Source organism: Coregonus lavaretus (assembly GCF_964263955.1).
Source record: "Coregonus lavaretus genome assembly, chromosome: 26".
NCBI lineage: Eukaryota > Metazoa > Chordata > Actinopteri > Salmoniformes > Salmonidae > Coregonus > Coregonus lavaretus.
The window spans coordinates 29,438,284-29,455,668 of NC_140013.1; the positions used below are offsets into that span (position 1 = coordinate 29,438,284).

At 42.6% G+C, this 17,385-nt stretch overlaps 1 protein-coding gene across 1 annotated transcript in view; it reads right to left on the reverse strand.

The window, feature by feature from the left end:
* The window catches only part of LOC311102259 (unconventional myosin-XVIIIa-like), a 95,928-nt gene that overhangs the window by 66,110 nt on the left and 12,433 nt on the right, over positions 1-17,385 (reverse strand). The window contains exons 9-16 of the mRNA XM_084143538.1: positions 8,361-8,534; positions 8,070-8,160; positions 7,595-7,787; positions 5,537-5,623; positions 3,432-3,733; positions 3,119-3,305; positions 2,231-2,438; positions 1,983-2,092 (exon numbers count right to left, since the gene is read on the reverse strand). Of these exons, the coding sequence (XP_083999664.1) occupies positions 1,983-2,092; positions 2,231-2,438; positions 3,119-3,305; positions 3,432-3,733; positions 5,537-5,623; positions 7,595-7,787; positions 8,070-8,160; positions 8,361-8,534 (1,352 nt within the window). The remainder of the gene's footprint in view (positions 1-1,982; positions 2,093-2,230; positions 2,439-3,118; positions 3,306-3,431; positions 3,734-5,536; positions 5,624-7,594; positions 7,788-8,069; positions 8,161-8,360; positions 8,535-17,385) is intronic.

The window sequence follows — 17,385 nt, forward strand, 5'->3', positions numbered from 1 at the left end:
ACGGGCCTGGACATGCGCTGGCTTGAGCAGGGGGACCTTGCGTGCGCTGCAGGATTTTAATCCATGACGGCATAGTGTGTTACTAATGGTTTTCTTTGAGACTGTGGTCCCAGCTCTCTTCAGGTCATTGACCAGGTCCTGCCGTGTAGTTCTGGGCTGATCCCTCACCTTCCTCAGGATCATTGATGCCCCACGAGGTGAGATCTTGCATGGAGCCCCAGACCGAGGGTGATTGACCGTCATCTTGAACTTCTTCCATTTTCTAATAATTGCGCCAACAGTTGTTGCCTTCTCACCAAGCTGCTTGCCTATTGTCCTGTAGCCCATCCCAGCCTTGTGCAGGTCTACAATTTTATCCCTGATGTCCTTACACAGCTCTCTGGTCTTGGCCATTGTGGAGAGGTTGGAGTCTGTTTGATTGAGTGTGTGGACAGGTGTCTTTTATACAGGTAACGAGTTCAAACAGGTGCAGTTAATACAGGTAATGAGTGGAGAACAGGAGGGCTTCTTAAAGAAAAACTAACAGGTCTGTGAGAGCCGGAATTCTTACTGGTTGGTAGGTGATCAAATACTTATGTCATGCAATAAAATGCAAATTAATTACTTAAAAATCATAAAATGTGATTTCCTGGATTTTGGTTTTAGATTCCGTCTCTCACAGTTGAATTGTACCTATGATAAAAATTACAGACCTCTACATGCTTTGTAAGTAGGAAAACCTGCAAAATCGGCAGTGTATCAAATACTTGTTCTCCCCACTGTATATATAATGTATGCACTCACTAACTGTAAGTCGCTCTGGATAAGAGTGTCTCCTAAATGACTTAAATGTAAATGTAATTATGTGACCTCTGAAGGTAATTGGTTGCACCAGATCTTATTTAGGGGCTTCGTAGCAAAGGGGGTGAATACATATGCACGCACCACTTTTCCGTTATTTATTTTTTAGAATTTCTTGAAACAAGTTATATTTTTAATTTCACTTCACCAATTTGGACTATTTTGTGTATGTCCATTACATGAAATCCAAATAAAAATCCATTTAAATTACAGGTTGTAATGCAACAAAATAGGAAAAACGCCAAGGGGGATGAATACTTTTGCAAGGCACTGTATAATAATAATAATAATAATAATAATAATAATAATAATAATAATAATAATAATAATAATAATATGCCATTTAGCAGACGCTTTTATCCAAAGCGACTTACAGTCATGCGTGCATACATTTTTGTGTATGGGTGGTCCCGGGGATCGAACCCACTACCTTGGCGTTACAAGCGCCGTGCTCTACCAGCTGAGCTGTATCTCCCTCTCTTTCTCTTTCTGTCTCTCCTCACTCTCTCCCTCTCGGTCTGTCTATCCCCAGAGAATGAAGTACCTTTTTGTCCATTAATTATTTCTGAGCAGGCTATTCTTCCTAAGCATGTCTCCAAGGAGTCTTGTTTCCTCTTTAACGCTTCCATAGCTCACTGTATGTTTTAGCTGTGACAGAGAGGACCTCTTTAACTGCTCTACTTCAAAAACACAACCTCCTTACACAACAATGAAAATAACACATTTCAGCCAAGAGACTGTCTATTCCATTTCTTCAATTCCAGCTACATCAGTAGATATTGAACATATTTCATATTTCTACATCTGAAAATATTTTTACTAGATTCCTAAGTTTTATCCACACATCTGAGTAGGTAGGGTAGGTTAATAGCTTTAGTACTATTCCACTATACAGTAGGTACTGAAGACAGAGAGAGAGGAAGAAGAGATGAAGGGAAGCACAGAGAGAGAGAGCTATCTCTCTGTGCTGCACGTAATTCATCAGCACACCAACCATATGCTGCCAGCCAGTGTAATCATAATTAATTACACACAAGAGCAGATCTAGGAGGGGGAGGGAGGGGGAGAAGAGAGGGAGGAAAGGAGGGAGGCCTTTATATTATCACTCGTTTACGAGGTGGAGGGAACGCCTCGACACTCACCCTCTTCTCGTCTGTGACAATGTAGTGGCGCCCGTGCTTTTTGGTCAGGTGGGGCGCCAGCACGTCGAAGCGCCGTCGGAACTCGGAGAACACCATGTGATCAGGGTATCCTTTATGGAAAAGACAGAACAAGGTCAACATTTATTTAATCATTTTGATGAATTATACAATTCAATAAGAATAATTAATGGGGAAAATGTCCCTCCCATGACTCAGCTTGACTTGACTTGGGTGGTGTCCAGTCCTACCTTGCCTGTAGATGCGCAGGGCGTCGATAAGCTTAGATCCACGGAGCTGAGCCCTCAGAAGGCCCACATCCAGCTGCATGAGGCCTGAGTCGCAGCTCTCTCCATGGGCCACGCGCGGCTCCCCACCCACCCCCACCGCATCTGCCTTGGGCAGCAGGCAGTGGACAAAGTGAACCCTGGACCTGCGCACCGTGTCCAGCAGAGCATCCTGGAGAGACGGAGGACAGGGAGTTAAAGCACTTACACTCACACACAAAAACACACATTCATTAAAACAAAGACTTAAGTTTGTACACATTTGAATGTACCGTAATTTTCGGACTATAAGCCGCGCCTTTTTTCCAATTTTTCGACCCTGCGGCTTATATAACGGTGCGGCTAATCTATGGATTTTTTACAGCTAACGGCCACTAGAAGACCTCCAAAATCTACGGATTTTACAGGTTACATTCCACCAACTTTAACTCTATGGGCTCTATGACCGGTCCGCGGCCCCCACCTTTAAGCGGCGGGCTCCAGCAGGAAAAGCTGGAGGCCGGAAAAGAGTGAGACAGGTAGCGCGCAAAAGTAAAAGTGGAACCGAGAGTGGTACGAGAGACAGAACGAGAGACAGAACGAGAGCAAGACAGACAGACATTACGAGAGCGAGACAGTTTGTCTCTTTCCCGACAATCCCCTCTGTGCACGAACCCTTACATATGGTAATTAAACATTAAAACACCTGCGGCTTATAGTCCAGTGCGGCTTATATATGTACACATCATTCAATATCATTCAATTTAGCTGCTGCGGCTTATACTCCGGTGCGCCTTATAGTGCGGAAAATACGGTATATCTTTTTTTTATATATAGTTTTATTTGTATAACGCTTAATTGTCATACACTCACCACTTGCAGTTTGATCTGGATGCAGAGGCTCTTCTTCTTGACGGCGGCCATGCCGGTTGTGAAGGTCTTCCTCATGCTAGTGGCTCTGCGGAGGGCCAGCTGAGATCCCCCCTCCAGCCCTGCGATGGAGCCAGACAGCACTGTGGGCCCTCCACTACGACTAGAGAACAGACTGCTGATGTTTTTCCTGTTAGAGAGAGAGAGACAGAGAGAGAGAGCGAGAGAGAGAGAGAGAGAGAGACAGACAAATAGGTAAGTATATTTTCTTTGTAAAGTGCTACTTTGGAGAACAATCAGTGAATTAAATGCGTACTTCTGTGAGTCCTGCAGCAGAGTGGCAGCGTTCTGGGAGGCGGGGTTCTGCTTGGCGTGGCTCAGCCAACCCTGAGCATCGTACTCCACCCAGTCCGTCCCGTGGCTGTGGCCCAACAGGAAATGACGTGGCTTGTCGCTCTTCAGGAGTAGGGCGTGTCCCTTGTTGTCCCCCTGGTCGGGGCCATAGTAACTGAAGAGTCTCTCCAGCAGAGTGTCCTCAGAGCCCCCTGGCTGCACAGCCTCCTCCTCCATCAGCCACAGCAGACCTCGAGCCTCATCTGTCCTCGCCAGGGTGCGCACCTGGGACCACCGCAGAAACACACACAGGTTAGAGAGGTGGGGATCTATCACTTGAGTCTAACACAAACACAAGTGAAGCAGCTGTGCAGAAAGCTTAGGGCCACAGCTCAGTCCAACATGCAGGTGCAGCTTTCACAAGCACCTCAGACACACACATTAGACCACAACAGCACAGAGACGCTCACCCATCTCCACTCCACCAGTCATCAACAGCTCCTCTCATCCATCCATTCACGACACTGTTAACTCCATACACAGCAACACTCTCCAAAACCAATAAAGCAACCTAGTCTCCAATTATTATGTTTTACTCCTCGTTTAAATGTCACAACACAGCCTTTAGCCCTGGCCCAGTGTTGCCATAACATTACACCTGCTTTGCTGTGACATTTGTAGAAACTCTTAATTATGCACCAGCACTGTGTTCAAACGGCCTAATATGATTCAACATCTCTGTTGTACATTTCTGTAACAAAACAAGTCATTTTGTAAAGGCAATCACAATGTTTTGGGAAGTAGAAAGCTATAAGAGAGATGAGTCTGTCCATGGCTTCCTCATTATAGAGCTGGTATTCAAATAAACTCCTGGGCAGTGGAGCATTTTGAAACCTTGCTCTCTGACAGTCCACTTTGATAATGAATGGTGGTATTAGTCTATGTGAGAGTGTAGACACCTCTTTGGTGGACTCATTAAATCTCTTTGTGGCTGGAGGGAGGTGCAGGCAAGGCTACTTCACAAGAACAAGCTACTGAAGCTAAAGCCTTTTTTAATTATTTGCCAATTTAATTATTTAACTGCTAGAAGCACTGCAGATCTGTTGTACTGTGTTGGTTTCTCGAGTAGCAGTCAACTAATTAATTGCCAAGTCAGGTATATCTCCAGATCCTTTTCAGAGAGAGATGAGAAATAAGAACGTCTTATTCAGAACGATCCTATACCCTTACAGATGTTTTGACACTGCAAACTGGATGTGAATGACCTGTGGATATAACTTGGATTCTAATATGGCATTTTTTCAGGCACTCCACATCTAGGTCTATAGCTCTCTTGTTCTTTTCTTGGAGTTTGAGCTGGTTTCCAATAAGTCTGCCGCTGGTTCAATGCTGTTTGTTTGTTTGTCCGACTTACAGCTGTGTTTGGTCCTGCGTGCCCTTGTGCACTCATTCAATCACATACACACAAACACACAAGCACACACTCGCAAACCCACGCACACACACAAACAGTTATTTACTTTCGTCTCTACTTTTCAATAAATTCCTGTGAACCCCATCCTCATTCACTTTTGATCTAATTCTTGTTAATGTCACTTTCGCAGGCCAATACACATCAATGCAACACACTTCGGTTAAGAGCGCGTGCCATGCAGAGTCGTCTCATAAATAAACTGAATTGGATGGCTTTGCTCTGAGAAGCCAACCCTGACTGAAAAAGGCTCTCAACTCATTGAGGGGGAAAGGAATCAAACTGACTGCAATTAATATCTTTGATGATGTGGGATGAATTCCAAAAACTAAACTGCTAGGATAAAACATAAATAAAAACAAACAAACAAACAATCAAAAGCCAAGTTAATTGGATGGAGGTAATAAGCCTGACATGGCTTACACACAGTCATTTGTCTGACAGAGTCAAAAAGTTCAAGACTCAATTTGAATTAGGGGAGCCCTATCATTGGCAAAGAAGAGATAGAGTAAGGACTGTGTTTAACCCCACTTGACGCTCACAACATGATGAAATCCAAGATAAAGTCCACTCCTGATACTGTACATTCAAAAGAGGCACAGAGAGATTCTCCTTACCAGCGCTTGGGTTGATGCTTGGTCTATAGCTGCTACAGACATTGAGGTACTGGACTCTATGTCATCTAATGCAAGCTCTATGTTTTCCTAGATGGGAATAGAGGGGTTGGTTAAATGTGATTGAGTCAGTGATTTTCAGTTATAGATCCGCTTATGTAAGAGTCTATAGAATTACACATTTTGACAACAATGACATTACAATCAAAAAAGCTAAATCTGACGTTCTATGTTATTTTCACACTAAAACAATACAGGTATGTTAATGACGTTTATGATTGGATTTCTAGACAGACATCTCTTCAGGAAAGTTTGAACAGAGGGGGAGAGGGTTTGAGAGTTTCAAATCATTGGTATCCTGTTAGAAATAATACTTCTACTATGTAATGGTGAAGGTATTTGTCAGAGTTGTACAGTGGCTTGCGAAAGTATTCACCCCCCTTGGCATTTTTCCTATTTTGTTGCCTTACAACCTGGAATTAAAATGGATTTGTTGGGGTTTGTATCATTTGATTTACACAACATGCCTACCAATTTGAAGATGCAAAATATTTTTTCTTCTGAAACGAACAAGAAATAAGACAAAAAAAACAGAAAACTTGAGCGTACATAACTATTCACCTCCCCAAAGTCAATACTTTGTAGAGCCACCTTTTGCAGCAATTACAGCTGCAAGTCTCTTGGGGTATGTCTCTATAAGCTTGGCACATTAATTGAATTTTGCCTATTCTTCAAGGCAAAACTGCTCCAGCTCCTTCAAGTTGGATGGGTTCCGGTGGTGTACAGCAATCTTTAAGTCATACCACAGATTCTCAATTGGATGGAGGTCTGGGCTTTGACTAGGCCATTCCAAGACATTTAAATGTTTCCCCTTAAACCACTTGAGTGCTGCTTTAGCAGTATGCTTAGGGTCATTGTCCTGCTGGAAGGTGAACCTCTGTCCCAGTCTCAAATCTCTGGAAGACTGAAACAGGTTTCCCTCAAGAATTTCCCTGTATTTAGCGCCATCCATCATTCCTTCAATTCTGACCAGTTTCCCAGTCCCTACCTATGAAAAACATCCCCACAGCATGATGCTGCCACCACAATGCTTCACTGTGGGGATGGTGTTCTCTGGGTGATGAGAGGTGTTGGGTTTGCGCCAGACATAGCGTTTTCCTTGATGGCCAAAAAGCTCAATTTTAGTCTCATCTGACCAGAGTACCTTCTTCCATATGTTTGGGGAGCCTCCCACATGCCTTTTGGCGAACACCAAACGTGTTTGCTTCGTTTTTTATTTAAGCAATGGCTTTTTTCTGGCCACTCTTCCGTAATGCCCATCTCTGTGGAGTGTACGGCTTAAAGTGGTCCTATGGACAGATACTCCAATCTCTGCTGTGGAGCTTTGCAGCTCCTTCAGGGTTATCTTTGGTCTCTTTGTTGCCTCTCTGATTAATGCCCTCCTTGCCTGGTCCGTGAGTTTTGGTGGGCGGCCCACTCTTGGCAGGTTTGTTGTGGTGCCATATTCTTTCCATTTTTTTTATAATGGATTTCATGGTGCTCCGTGGGATGTTCAAAGTTTCTGATATTTTTTTATAACCCAACCCTGATCTGTACTTCTCCACAACTTTGTCCCTGACCTTTTTGGAGAGCTCCTTGGTCTTCATGGTGCCGCTTGCTTGGTGGTGCCCCTTGCTTAGTGGTGTTGCAGACTCTGGGGCCTTTCAGAACAGGTGTATATATACTGAGATCATGTGACACGTAGATTGCACACAGGTGGACTTTATTTAACTAATTATGTGACTTCTGAAGGTAATTGGTTGCACCAGATCTTATTTAGGGGCTTCATAGCAAAGGGGGTGAATACATATGCAAGCACCACTTTTCCGTTATAGATTTTTTTGAATTTTTTGAAACAAGTAATTTTTTTCATTTCACTTCACCAATTTGGACTATTTTGTGTATGTCCATTACATGAAATCCAAATAAAAATCAATTTAAATTACAGGTTGTAATGCAACAAAATAGGAAAATACGCCAAGGGGTATGAATACTTTTGCAAGGCACTGTATATCACTGCACCTCCTTATATCTCTCCAGCTCCTGTACAAAGGTGCGTTCGTGGAACAGGGTCTGCAGGCGCTCCTGGGCGTAGTTGTGGCACAGCTCCTCGAAGGTGGCACCGCGCTGGCGCTTGGCCATGCGAGGGTTCTGGAAACCCGGTGTGTCCACGATGAGCAGAGAGCACAGAGAGTGCTGACTGGACTTCAGAGCTCTGACACACAATACAAAGGATCAGAACACAGAAAGAGAGAGAGAGAGACAGACAGACAGACAGAGACAGAGAGGAATGGGTTAGAGCAAAACGTACAAAAGCAGAGAGAGGGAGTACTGAAAGACAGGGAGTGAGAGAAAAAAACAGAGACAGAGGCAAATGGAGAGAAAGACGGAGAAAATGATGGAAATCAGAGCAATAGAAAGAAAGAGATACTGTAGATAAATAACGGTAAAGTAAGAAATATGAGAAAGAGGAGAAAAGAGAGATGAGCTGACAGACCTGTTGACGAGGGAGATAACGAGGGTGAAGAGCTCTGAGTACAGGCCTGAAGCCATGGCCTCCAGACAATCCAGGGCTGTGATCTTAGAGCCTGAGAGAGTGAGAGAGAGAGAGAGAGAGAGCGCGAGAAAGAGGGCGTGAGAGAGCGAGCGCGCGAGAGAGAGAGTGAGAGAGCGAGAGAAAAGGAGTTGTGAGTTAAAAAGCACACGCATAGCCTTTAGTTTGTCATTCTATTCTATTTATTTCATTCAACTTCATATTGGAGACTGGTGGTCACTGAAGGTCCCTTACCTGAGCTGTCTCCTGCCCCGGCCTCGTCGGGCCCCCCGCGGAAGGAGGTGGACCTCTGTATGGGCCCCTTGGCCTGGTGCTTGAAGATGGAAGAGGAGAGCTCCTCCAGGGTGCAGCCCAGCAGGTAGGCTGCCTTCTGGGCCCACTCATGACGGGCAAACTGCTTACGGCCAGCTGGGGACCAGGGACAGGATACACAATTCAGAACTTTCAACTACAAAAGCTTGTACCCAACCTAGCCTTTGCAGAACAAGAATTCCCACCCCTAATCACAGGCTATTAGAATTAACTCAATTATCTCTTCCATACTGTAGCTCAAAGATAAACACATTGGTTTTGTGGCTAAGTTGGTTGGAGCCTTGTGTTTTTCTATCACAATAAAGGTACATTAATAAACGCTAACAAACAACTTCATGTCTGCAGTCCAAACACTTTATTTTTACCCCCTCAGCCCTCGCGCTAGCCACTTTCCCTTGGGGGAATCCCTGTCGAAACCAGTTCATAACACTAACGTTGCCCCCTCGGCCCTCGATTTAGCTCGAGGGAGCGAGTGAAGAACTTTGATCACTTGTGGGGTTAATATGACCCACAATTAAACGCAAACTGTACTCACGTGTCATACTGCGGTGGCCGCGAAGTGTCATATTTAATCAACACGGCTGCATTTTCGGCATGTCAGACAAAATTATGATGCTAGCTTGCTAAATAAAATATATATACACTACCGTTCAGAAGTTTGGGGTCACTTAGAAATGTCTTTGAATAACATCAAATTGATCAGAAATACAGTGTAGACATTGTTAATGTTGTAAATGGCTATTGTAGCTGGAAACGGCTGATTTTTAATGGAATATCTACATAGGCGTACAGAGGCCCATTATCAGCAACCATCCGTCCTGTGTTCCAATGGCACATTGTGTTTGCTAATCCAAGTTTATCATTTTAAAAGGCTAATTGATCATCAGAAAACCCTTTTGCAATTATGTTAGCACAGCTGAAAACTGTTGTGCTGATTAAAGAAGCAATAAAACTGGCCTTCTTGAGACTAGTTGAGTATCTGGAGCATCAGCGATTGTGGGTTCGATTACAGGCTCAAAATGGCCAGAAACAAATAACTTTCTTCTGAAACTCATCAGTCTATTCTTGTTCTGAGAACTGAAGGCTATTCCATGCAAGAAACTGCCAAGAACCTGAAGATCTCGTACAACGCTGTGTACTACTCCCTTCACAGAACAGCGCAAACTGGCTCTAACCAGAATAGAAAGAGGAGTGGGAGGCCCCGGAGCACAACTGAGCAAGAGGACAAATACATTAGAGTGTTTAGTTTCTGGTTTCCTTTCGAAAACAATGACATTTCTAAGTGACCCCAAACTTTTGAACGGTAGTGTATATATATATATATATATATATATATATATATATACATACACTGCTCAAAAAAATAAAAGGTAAACTTAAACAACACAATGTAACTCCAAGTCAATCACACTTCTGTGAAATCAAACTGTCCACTTAGGAAGCAACACTGATTGACAATAAATGTCACATGCTGTTGTGCAAATGGAATAGACAACAGGTGGAAATTATAGGCAATTAGCAAGACACCCCCAATAAAGAAGTGGTTCTGCAGGTGGTGACCACAGACCACTTCTCAGTTCCTATGCATCCTGGCTGATGTTTTGGTCACTTTTGAATGCTGGCGGTGCTTTCACTCTAGTGGTAGCATGAGACGGAGTCTACAACCCACACAAGTGGATCAGGTAGTGCAGCTCATCCAGGATGGCACATCAATGCGAGCTGTGGCAAGAAGGTTTGCTGTGTCTGTCAGCGTAGTGTTCAGAGCATGGAGGCGCTACCAGGAGACAGGCCAGTACATCAGGAGACGTGGAGGAGGCCGTAGGAGGGCAACAACCCAGCAGCAGGACCGCTACCTCCGCCTTTGTGCAAGGAGGAGCAGGAGGAGCACTGCCAGAGCCCTGCAAAATGACCTCCAGCAGGCCACAAATGTGCATGTGTCTGCTCAAATGGTCAGAAACAGACTCCATGAGGGTGGTATGAGGGCCCGACGTCCACAGGTGGGGGTTGTGCTTACAGCCCAACACCGTGTAGGACGTTTGGCATTTGCCGGAGAACACCAAGATTGGCAAATTCGCCACTGGCGCCCTGTGCTCTTCACAGATGAAAGCAGGTTCACACTGAGCACATGTGACAGACGTGACAGAGTCTGGAGACGCCGTGGACAACGTTCTGCTGCCTGCAACATCCTCCAGCATGACCGGTTTGGCGGTGGGTCAGTCATGGTGTGGGGTGGCATTTCTTTGGGGGGCCGCACAGCCCTCCATGTGCTCGCCAGAGGTAGCCTGACTGCCATTAGGTACCGAGATGAGATCCTCAGACCCCTTGTGAGACCATATGCTGGTGCGGTTGGCCCTGGGTTCCTCCTAATGCAAGACAATGCTAGACTTCATGTGGCTGGAGTGTGTCAGCAGTTCCTGCAAGAGGAAGCATTGATACTATGGACTGGCCCGCCCGTTCCCCAGACCTGAATCCGATTGAGCACATCTGGGACATCATGTCTCGCTCCATCCACCAACGCCACGTTGCACCACAGACTGTCCAGGAGTTGGCGGATGCTTTAGTCCAGGTCTGGGAGGAGATCCCTCAGGAGACCATCCGCCACCTCATCAGGAGCATGCCCAGGCGTTGTAGTGAGGTCATACAGGCAAGTGGAGGCCACACACACTACTGAGCCTCATTTTGACTTGTTTTAAGGACATTACATCAATGTTGGATCAGCCTGTAGTGTGATTTTCCACTTTAATTTTGAGGGTGACTCCAAATCCAGACCTCCATGGGTTGATAAATTTGATTTCCATTGATAATTTTTGTGTGATTTTGTTGTCAGCACATTCAACTATGTAAAGAAAAAAGTATTTAATAAGATTATTTCATTCATTCAGATCTAGGATGTGTTGTTTAAGTGTTCCCTTTATTTTTTTGAGCAGTGTATATATATATATATATATATATATATATATATATATATATATATATGACATTGATTTTAGAGTTCGCAAATTGGCTTAGTCTCGGAGTGCGGAGCCTATAAAACGTAGCTAGCTTAATACAAATATTTTGGGGAATTCTGAAATGTATTGGAATAAATGACCAAACTATAAAACTAGCTAGCCTGCTAGTATGGGTAACTCTAGCTAGGTAGCTATGTTAGCTTGCTAGGTACATTAATAGCTTTAGGTTGGTTGTTTTTTAGCTCAACTTCAAGATTTCCACCAAGGACGTTGCCTCTTCGATCATCACTCTCCCTCGCTTGGACAACGGACATTTAAGGTACACTCGGCTGAGGGTTTAGGGCCGAGGGCTGTCTACTTTCAGTTTGGACTGCAGCCAATCTTTTGAGCTTTGAGGCCTCCTCTACCAAAGACTGGTAGACTGGAATAACCACCATGGGTAAAAGGGCAGGATTGAACTGAACAACCCTGAGACTAGACTGCTAAGCACTGTTAGCTGGTTTTACAACAACTCTCAGTCTCCCCATGTTACTGGCTCCGTGTGGCGGATCACCCCCACTGTTTTCTGGAGCGCTTTGAAAGACACAGAGACACAGCGACTCAGGCAATATGGTCGCCTCTAACCTCTCATCAAACAACACTCTGCCACAGAGCCCAAGAAGAACATTCTAGACTAGTGAGACAGTTAGAACATAGAGAATCAAAACAATGTTCTGACACAAACAACTAGAAAGTTCCCCTGTGGGTTGGGGAGGGGATGGGGGGACAAACCAAACAGGTTCAAATGAACAAGCTTTGCTTTTGGTTTGGGTCTGAATAATAATAACAGTGCTGTGGAATTGGAAGTAGGCGACATGGAGAGAAATCAGACAGAGAACTTTAAAGGACAACAAAGTTCTGATTCATGAGACAAAGTAAGAGAGAGAGAGAGCGAGGGAGAGCGAGAGAGGAAAGAAAACAATAAAAAAACGCTAGTGACAAAACGTGATAAATGCATTAAGAAAGACGACATAACAACAAGTCTATGTTAGAAAAAAAGAAAGAAAGATAGGTTTTAATGTTGTTGTTTTTTTCATTACCTTCATCAGCCTCTGCATGTAAAGGGCGCAGCATGCAAACATGCAAGTAGAGAGAGGGGGTTAGAAACACAGTTCATTTTTTTATGGGGTAGATCAGCTTTAATATTTCAGATAGATTGTAACTTCCATCAATGTAATTGTCTGCATCACTTCCAACCCCCCTTATGTATTTTTTCTCGCAAATATATAGATACATACACAGTGAGGGAAAAAAGTATTTGATCCCCTGCTGATTTTGTACGTTTGCCCACTGACAAAGAAATGATCAGTCTATAATTTTAATGGTAGGTTTATTTGAACAGTGAGAGACAGAATAACAACAACAAAATCCAGAAAAACGCATGTCAAAAATGTTATAAATTGATTTGCATTTTAATGAGGGAAATAAGTATTTGACCCCCTCTCAATCAGAAAGATTTCTGGCTCCCAGGTGTCTTTTATACAGGTAACGAGCTGAGATTAGGAGCACACTCTTAAAGGGAGTGCTCCTAATCTCAGCTTGTTACCTGTATAAAAGACACCTATCCACAGAAGCAAATAAATCAATCAGATTCCAAACTCTCCACCATGGCCAAGACCAAAGAGCTCTCCAAGGATGTCAGGGACAAGATTGTAGACCTACACAAGGCTGGAATCGGCTACAAGACCATCGCCAAGCAGCTTGGTGAGAAGTTGACAACAGTTGGTGCGATTATTCGCAAATGGAAGAAACACAAAATAACTGTCAATCTCCCTCGGCCTGGGGCTCCATGCAAGATCTCACCTCGTGGAGTTGCAATGATCATGAGAACGGTGAGGAATCAGCCCAGAACCACACGGGAGGATCTTGTCAATGATCTCAAGGCAGCTGGGACCATAGTCACCAAGAAAACAATTGGTAACACACTACGCCGTGAAGGACTGAAATCCTGCAGCGCCCGCAAGGTCCCCCTGCTCAAGAAAGCACATATACAGGCCCGTCTGAAGTTTGCCAATGAACATCTGAATGATTCAGTGGAGAACTGGGTGAAAGTGTTGTGGTCAGATGAGACCAAAATGAAGCTCTTTGGCATCAACTCAACTCGCCGTGTTTGGAGGAGGAGGAATGCTGCCTATGACCCCAAGAACACCATCCCCACCGTCAAACATGGAGGTGGAAACATTATGCTTTGGGGTTGTTTTTCTGCTAAGGGGACAGGACAACTTCACCGCATCAAAGGGACGATGGACGGGGCCATGTACCGTCAAATCTTGGGTGAGAACCTCCTTCCCTCAGCCAGGGCATTGAAAATGGGTCGTGGATGGGTATTCCAGCATGACAATGACCCAAAACACACGGCCAAGGCAACAAAGGAGTGGCTCAAGAAGAGGCACATTAAGGTCCTGGAGTGGCCTAGCCAGTCTCCAGACCTTAATCCCATAGAAAATCTGTGGAGGGAGCTGAAGGTTCGAGTTGCCAAATGTCAGCCTCGAAACCTTAATGACTTGGAGAAGATCTGCAAAGATGAGTGGAACAAAATCCCTCCTGAGATGTGTATAAACCTGGTGGCCAACTACAAGAAACGTCTGACCTCTGTGATTGCCAACAAGGGTTTTGCCACCAAGTACTAAGTCATGTTTTGCAGAGGGGTCAAATACTTATTTCCCTCATTAAAATGCAAATCAATTTATAACATTTCTGACATGCGTTTTTCTGGATTTTTTTGTTGTTATTCTGTCTCTCACTGTTCAAATAAACCTACCATTAAAATTATAGACTGATCATTTCTTTGTCAGTGGGCAAACGTACAAAATCAGCAGGGGATCAAATACTTTTTTCCCTCACTGTATATATACACACATACACATATACACATACACATACACATATATACATACATACATACATACATCCATACACACATACATATCCTTTTTTAAATGATATTTCCCTTCATTACTTTCCAACCCCACCACCCCTTCCCCAATTGGAGTAAACTAGTGAACAACAACGCTTAGGCCTCTACTTCCAGCCCATACATACTATATACATTTTATGGACACAGTCAAATTCTACAATAATTATATTTTGTTTGTTTTTACTCCTGAACTTCCTCCGATCATTTTCATGATGTCCATCTGGTTTGCTTCTATATGCCATATTTTTCTAACTGTGCTCTTTCACAAAAGCTCTCAACCTATAACCTATATATTTATTATGGACACAGAATGCTTTACATTAGTTATCTTGTTGTTATTAGTTGTTGTTATTAGTCCCATCCTTCAGCGCCATTCAACAACTCCCATCTATCTCTTAACACCATCCATATTGGATTTCTATTTGCCATATATTTTTCAACTGTACTGTGATGTTTTACAAAAGTTCTGAACCTTTCTATTCTCATTGTTTCTACAGATCTTTTCAGATCACCCAGTAGTTCTATCTGCAAGGTTAGCTCCAGGTAAATATTGCAATCCTTTAGCCATTCCTGGACCTGTGTCCAAAAACAAGCTACAAATGGACAGTACCAAAACAAATGATCTAATGATTCTGTCTCTTCGCAGCAAAATCTGCAGAGCTGGGAAGATTGTATCCCCCATATAAATAACATTCTATTGGTAGCAATAATTTTATATAATAATGAAAAAATTTAACAATTCTAAGTTTTGAATCCGGCGTCGTTTTGCGTATCAATTCATAAACACTATGCCATGGAATCGGTACGTCAAAAATCTCTTCCCAACTATTTTGCAATCTATATGGGACGGCTGTCAATCCTTTGGTCCTTAAATTAAACTGGTATACTTTTTTATTTATCACAATTTTCTTTAACCAATTATATTATTTAATGCAGGGCCGACAGACAAGTTCCTTACTTTTTCCCCCTTCCACTTTCCTTTTCCATTTTTGCGGTAATGCTGCAATTATTTGGTTGTAATTTTGGGTAGAGCAGACATTTCCATATGTAATATCATTTACGAAGATTATACCTTTTTTAAACATTTTGTCAAAAAAAAAGGTTTTTTATCAATTAGTATATTTGAGTTTAACCACAATATTTGTTGCATTATTTGTTCTGTCGTTTCTGGAGGATTAAATTGAAATTGCAAACAACTTTCTATGGCTTGTTTTAGAAATAGTGATATTTGGGAGATTATTTCCTTTTCAAATAACTTAAAGTGAGAGGTTGTAATCTGAATAAAGGGAAAAGGGACATTCTTGAACATTGGGTGAGACAATCTTACTCATTTGCTAGAGAACCAGTTCGGATTTAAGTATAACTTTTGTATGAAGTCGCTCTGGATAAGAGCGTCTTCTAAATGACTAAAATGTAAAATGTAAACGTATGACTGAAGCTTTTAGTGATAGGTCTAATACTTTAATATTTAATCATTTCTGTCCTCCGAATTCATATTCATTATACAAATAGGCCGGTTTAATATTGTCTGGCTTGCCGTTCCAAATAAAATTGAATATTATTTTCTCATATAATTTAAAAAACTGTTCGCTAGGCGTAGGCAAGACCATAAGCAAATAGGTAAACTAGGATAATACTAAAGAGTTAATCAGGGTGATTTTTCCACAAATTGACAGGTATTTATCTTTCCGTGGTAGCAAGATTTTATCTATTTTTGCTAACTTTCTATTAACATTTATTGGAGTGAGATCATTTATTTCATTTGGGATATGTATTCCGAGTATTTCCACATCACCATCAGACCATTTTATTGGTAAACTACATGGTAATGTAAAAATTTAATTTTTTAGTGATCCAATACGTAATATAGTACATTTATCATAATTTGGTTGTAATCCAGAGAGGTTCGAAAATGTATCTAGATGCTCTATGAGGCTGTGGAGGGATTCAAGTTGTGGATTTAAAAGAAAACATGAATCATCAGCGTACAATGGCACCTTTGTTTTTAAGCCCTGGATTTCTAATCCCTTGATATTATTGTTGGATTTGATTTTAATAGCTAAAATCTCGATGGCAATAATAAATAGATATGCCGATAGTGGACAACCTAGTTTCACTCCTCTTGACAGGTTAAAACTTTCTGAGAAACAGCCATTATTTACTATTTTACACCTAGGGATACTATACATGATTTTAACCCAATTTATAAGAGATTGTCCAAAATTGAAATGCTCCAGGCATTTATATATAAACCACAGTCGTAATTTATCAAATGCCTTTTCCAAGTCTGCTATGAATAGCAGGCCTGGTTTCCCAGATTTTTCCTAGTGTTCTATTGTTTCCAGTACTTGCCTTATATTACAGTGGGGAAAAAAAGTATTTAGTCAGCCACCACTTAAAAAGATGAGAGAGGCCTGTAATTTTCATCATAGGTACACGTCAACTATGACAGACAAAATGAGAAAAAAATATCCAGAAAATCACATTGTAGGATTTTTAATGAATTTATTTGCAAATTATGGTGGAAAATAAGTATTTGGTCACCTACACACAAGCAAGATTTCTGGCTCTCACAGACCTGTAACTTCTTCTTTAAGAGGCTCCTCTGTCCTCCACTCGTTACCTGTATTAATGGCACCTGTTTGAACTTGTTATCAGTATAAAAGACACCTGTCCACAACCTCAAACAGTCACACTCCAAACTCCACTATGGCCAAGACCAAAGAGCTGTCAAAGGACACCAGAAACAAAATTGTAGACCTGCACCAGGCTGGGAAGACTGAATCTGCAATAGGTAAGCAGCTTGGTTTGAAGAAATCAACTGTGGGAGCAATTATTAGGAAATGGAAGACATACAAGACCACTGATAATCTCCCTCGATCTGGTGCTCCACGCAAGATCTCACCCCGTGGGGTCAAAATGATCACAAGAACGGTGAGCAGAAATCCCAGAACCACACGGGGGGACCTAGTGAATGACCTGCAGAGAGCTTGGACCAAAGTAACAAAGCCTACCATCAGTAACACACTACGCCGCTAGG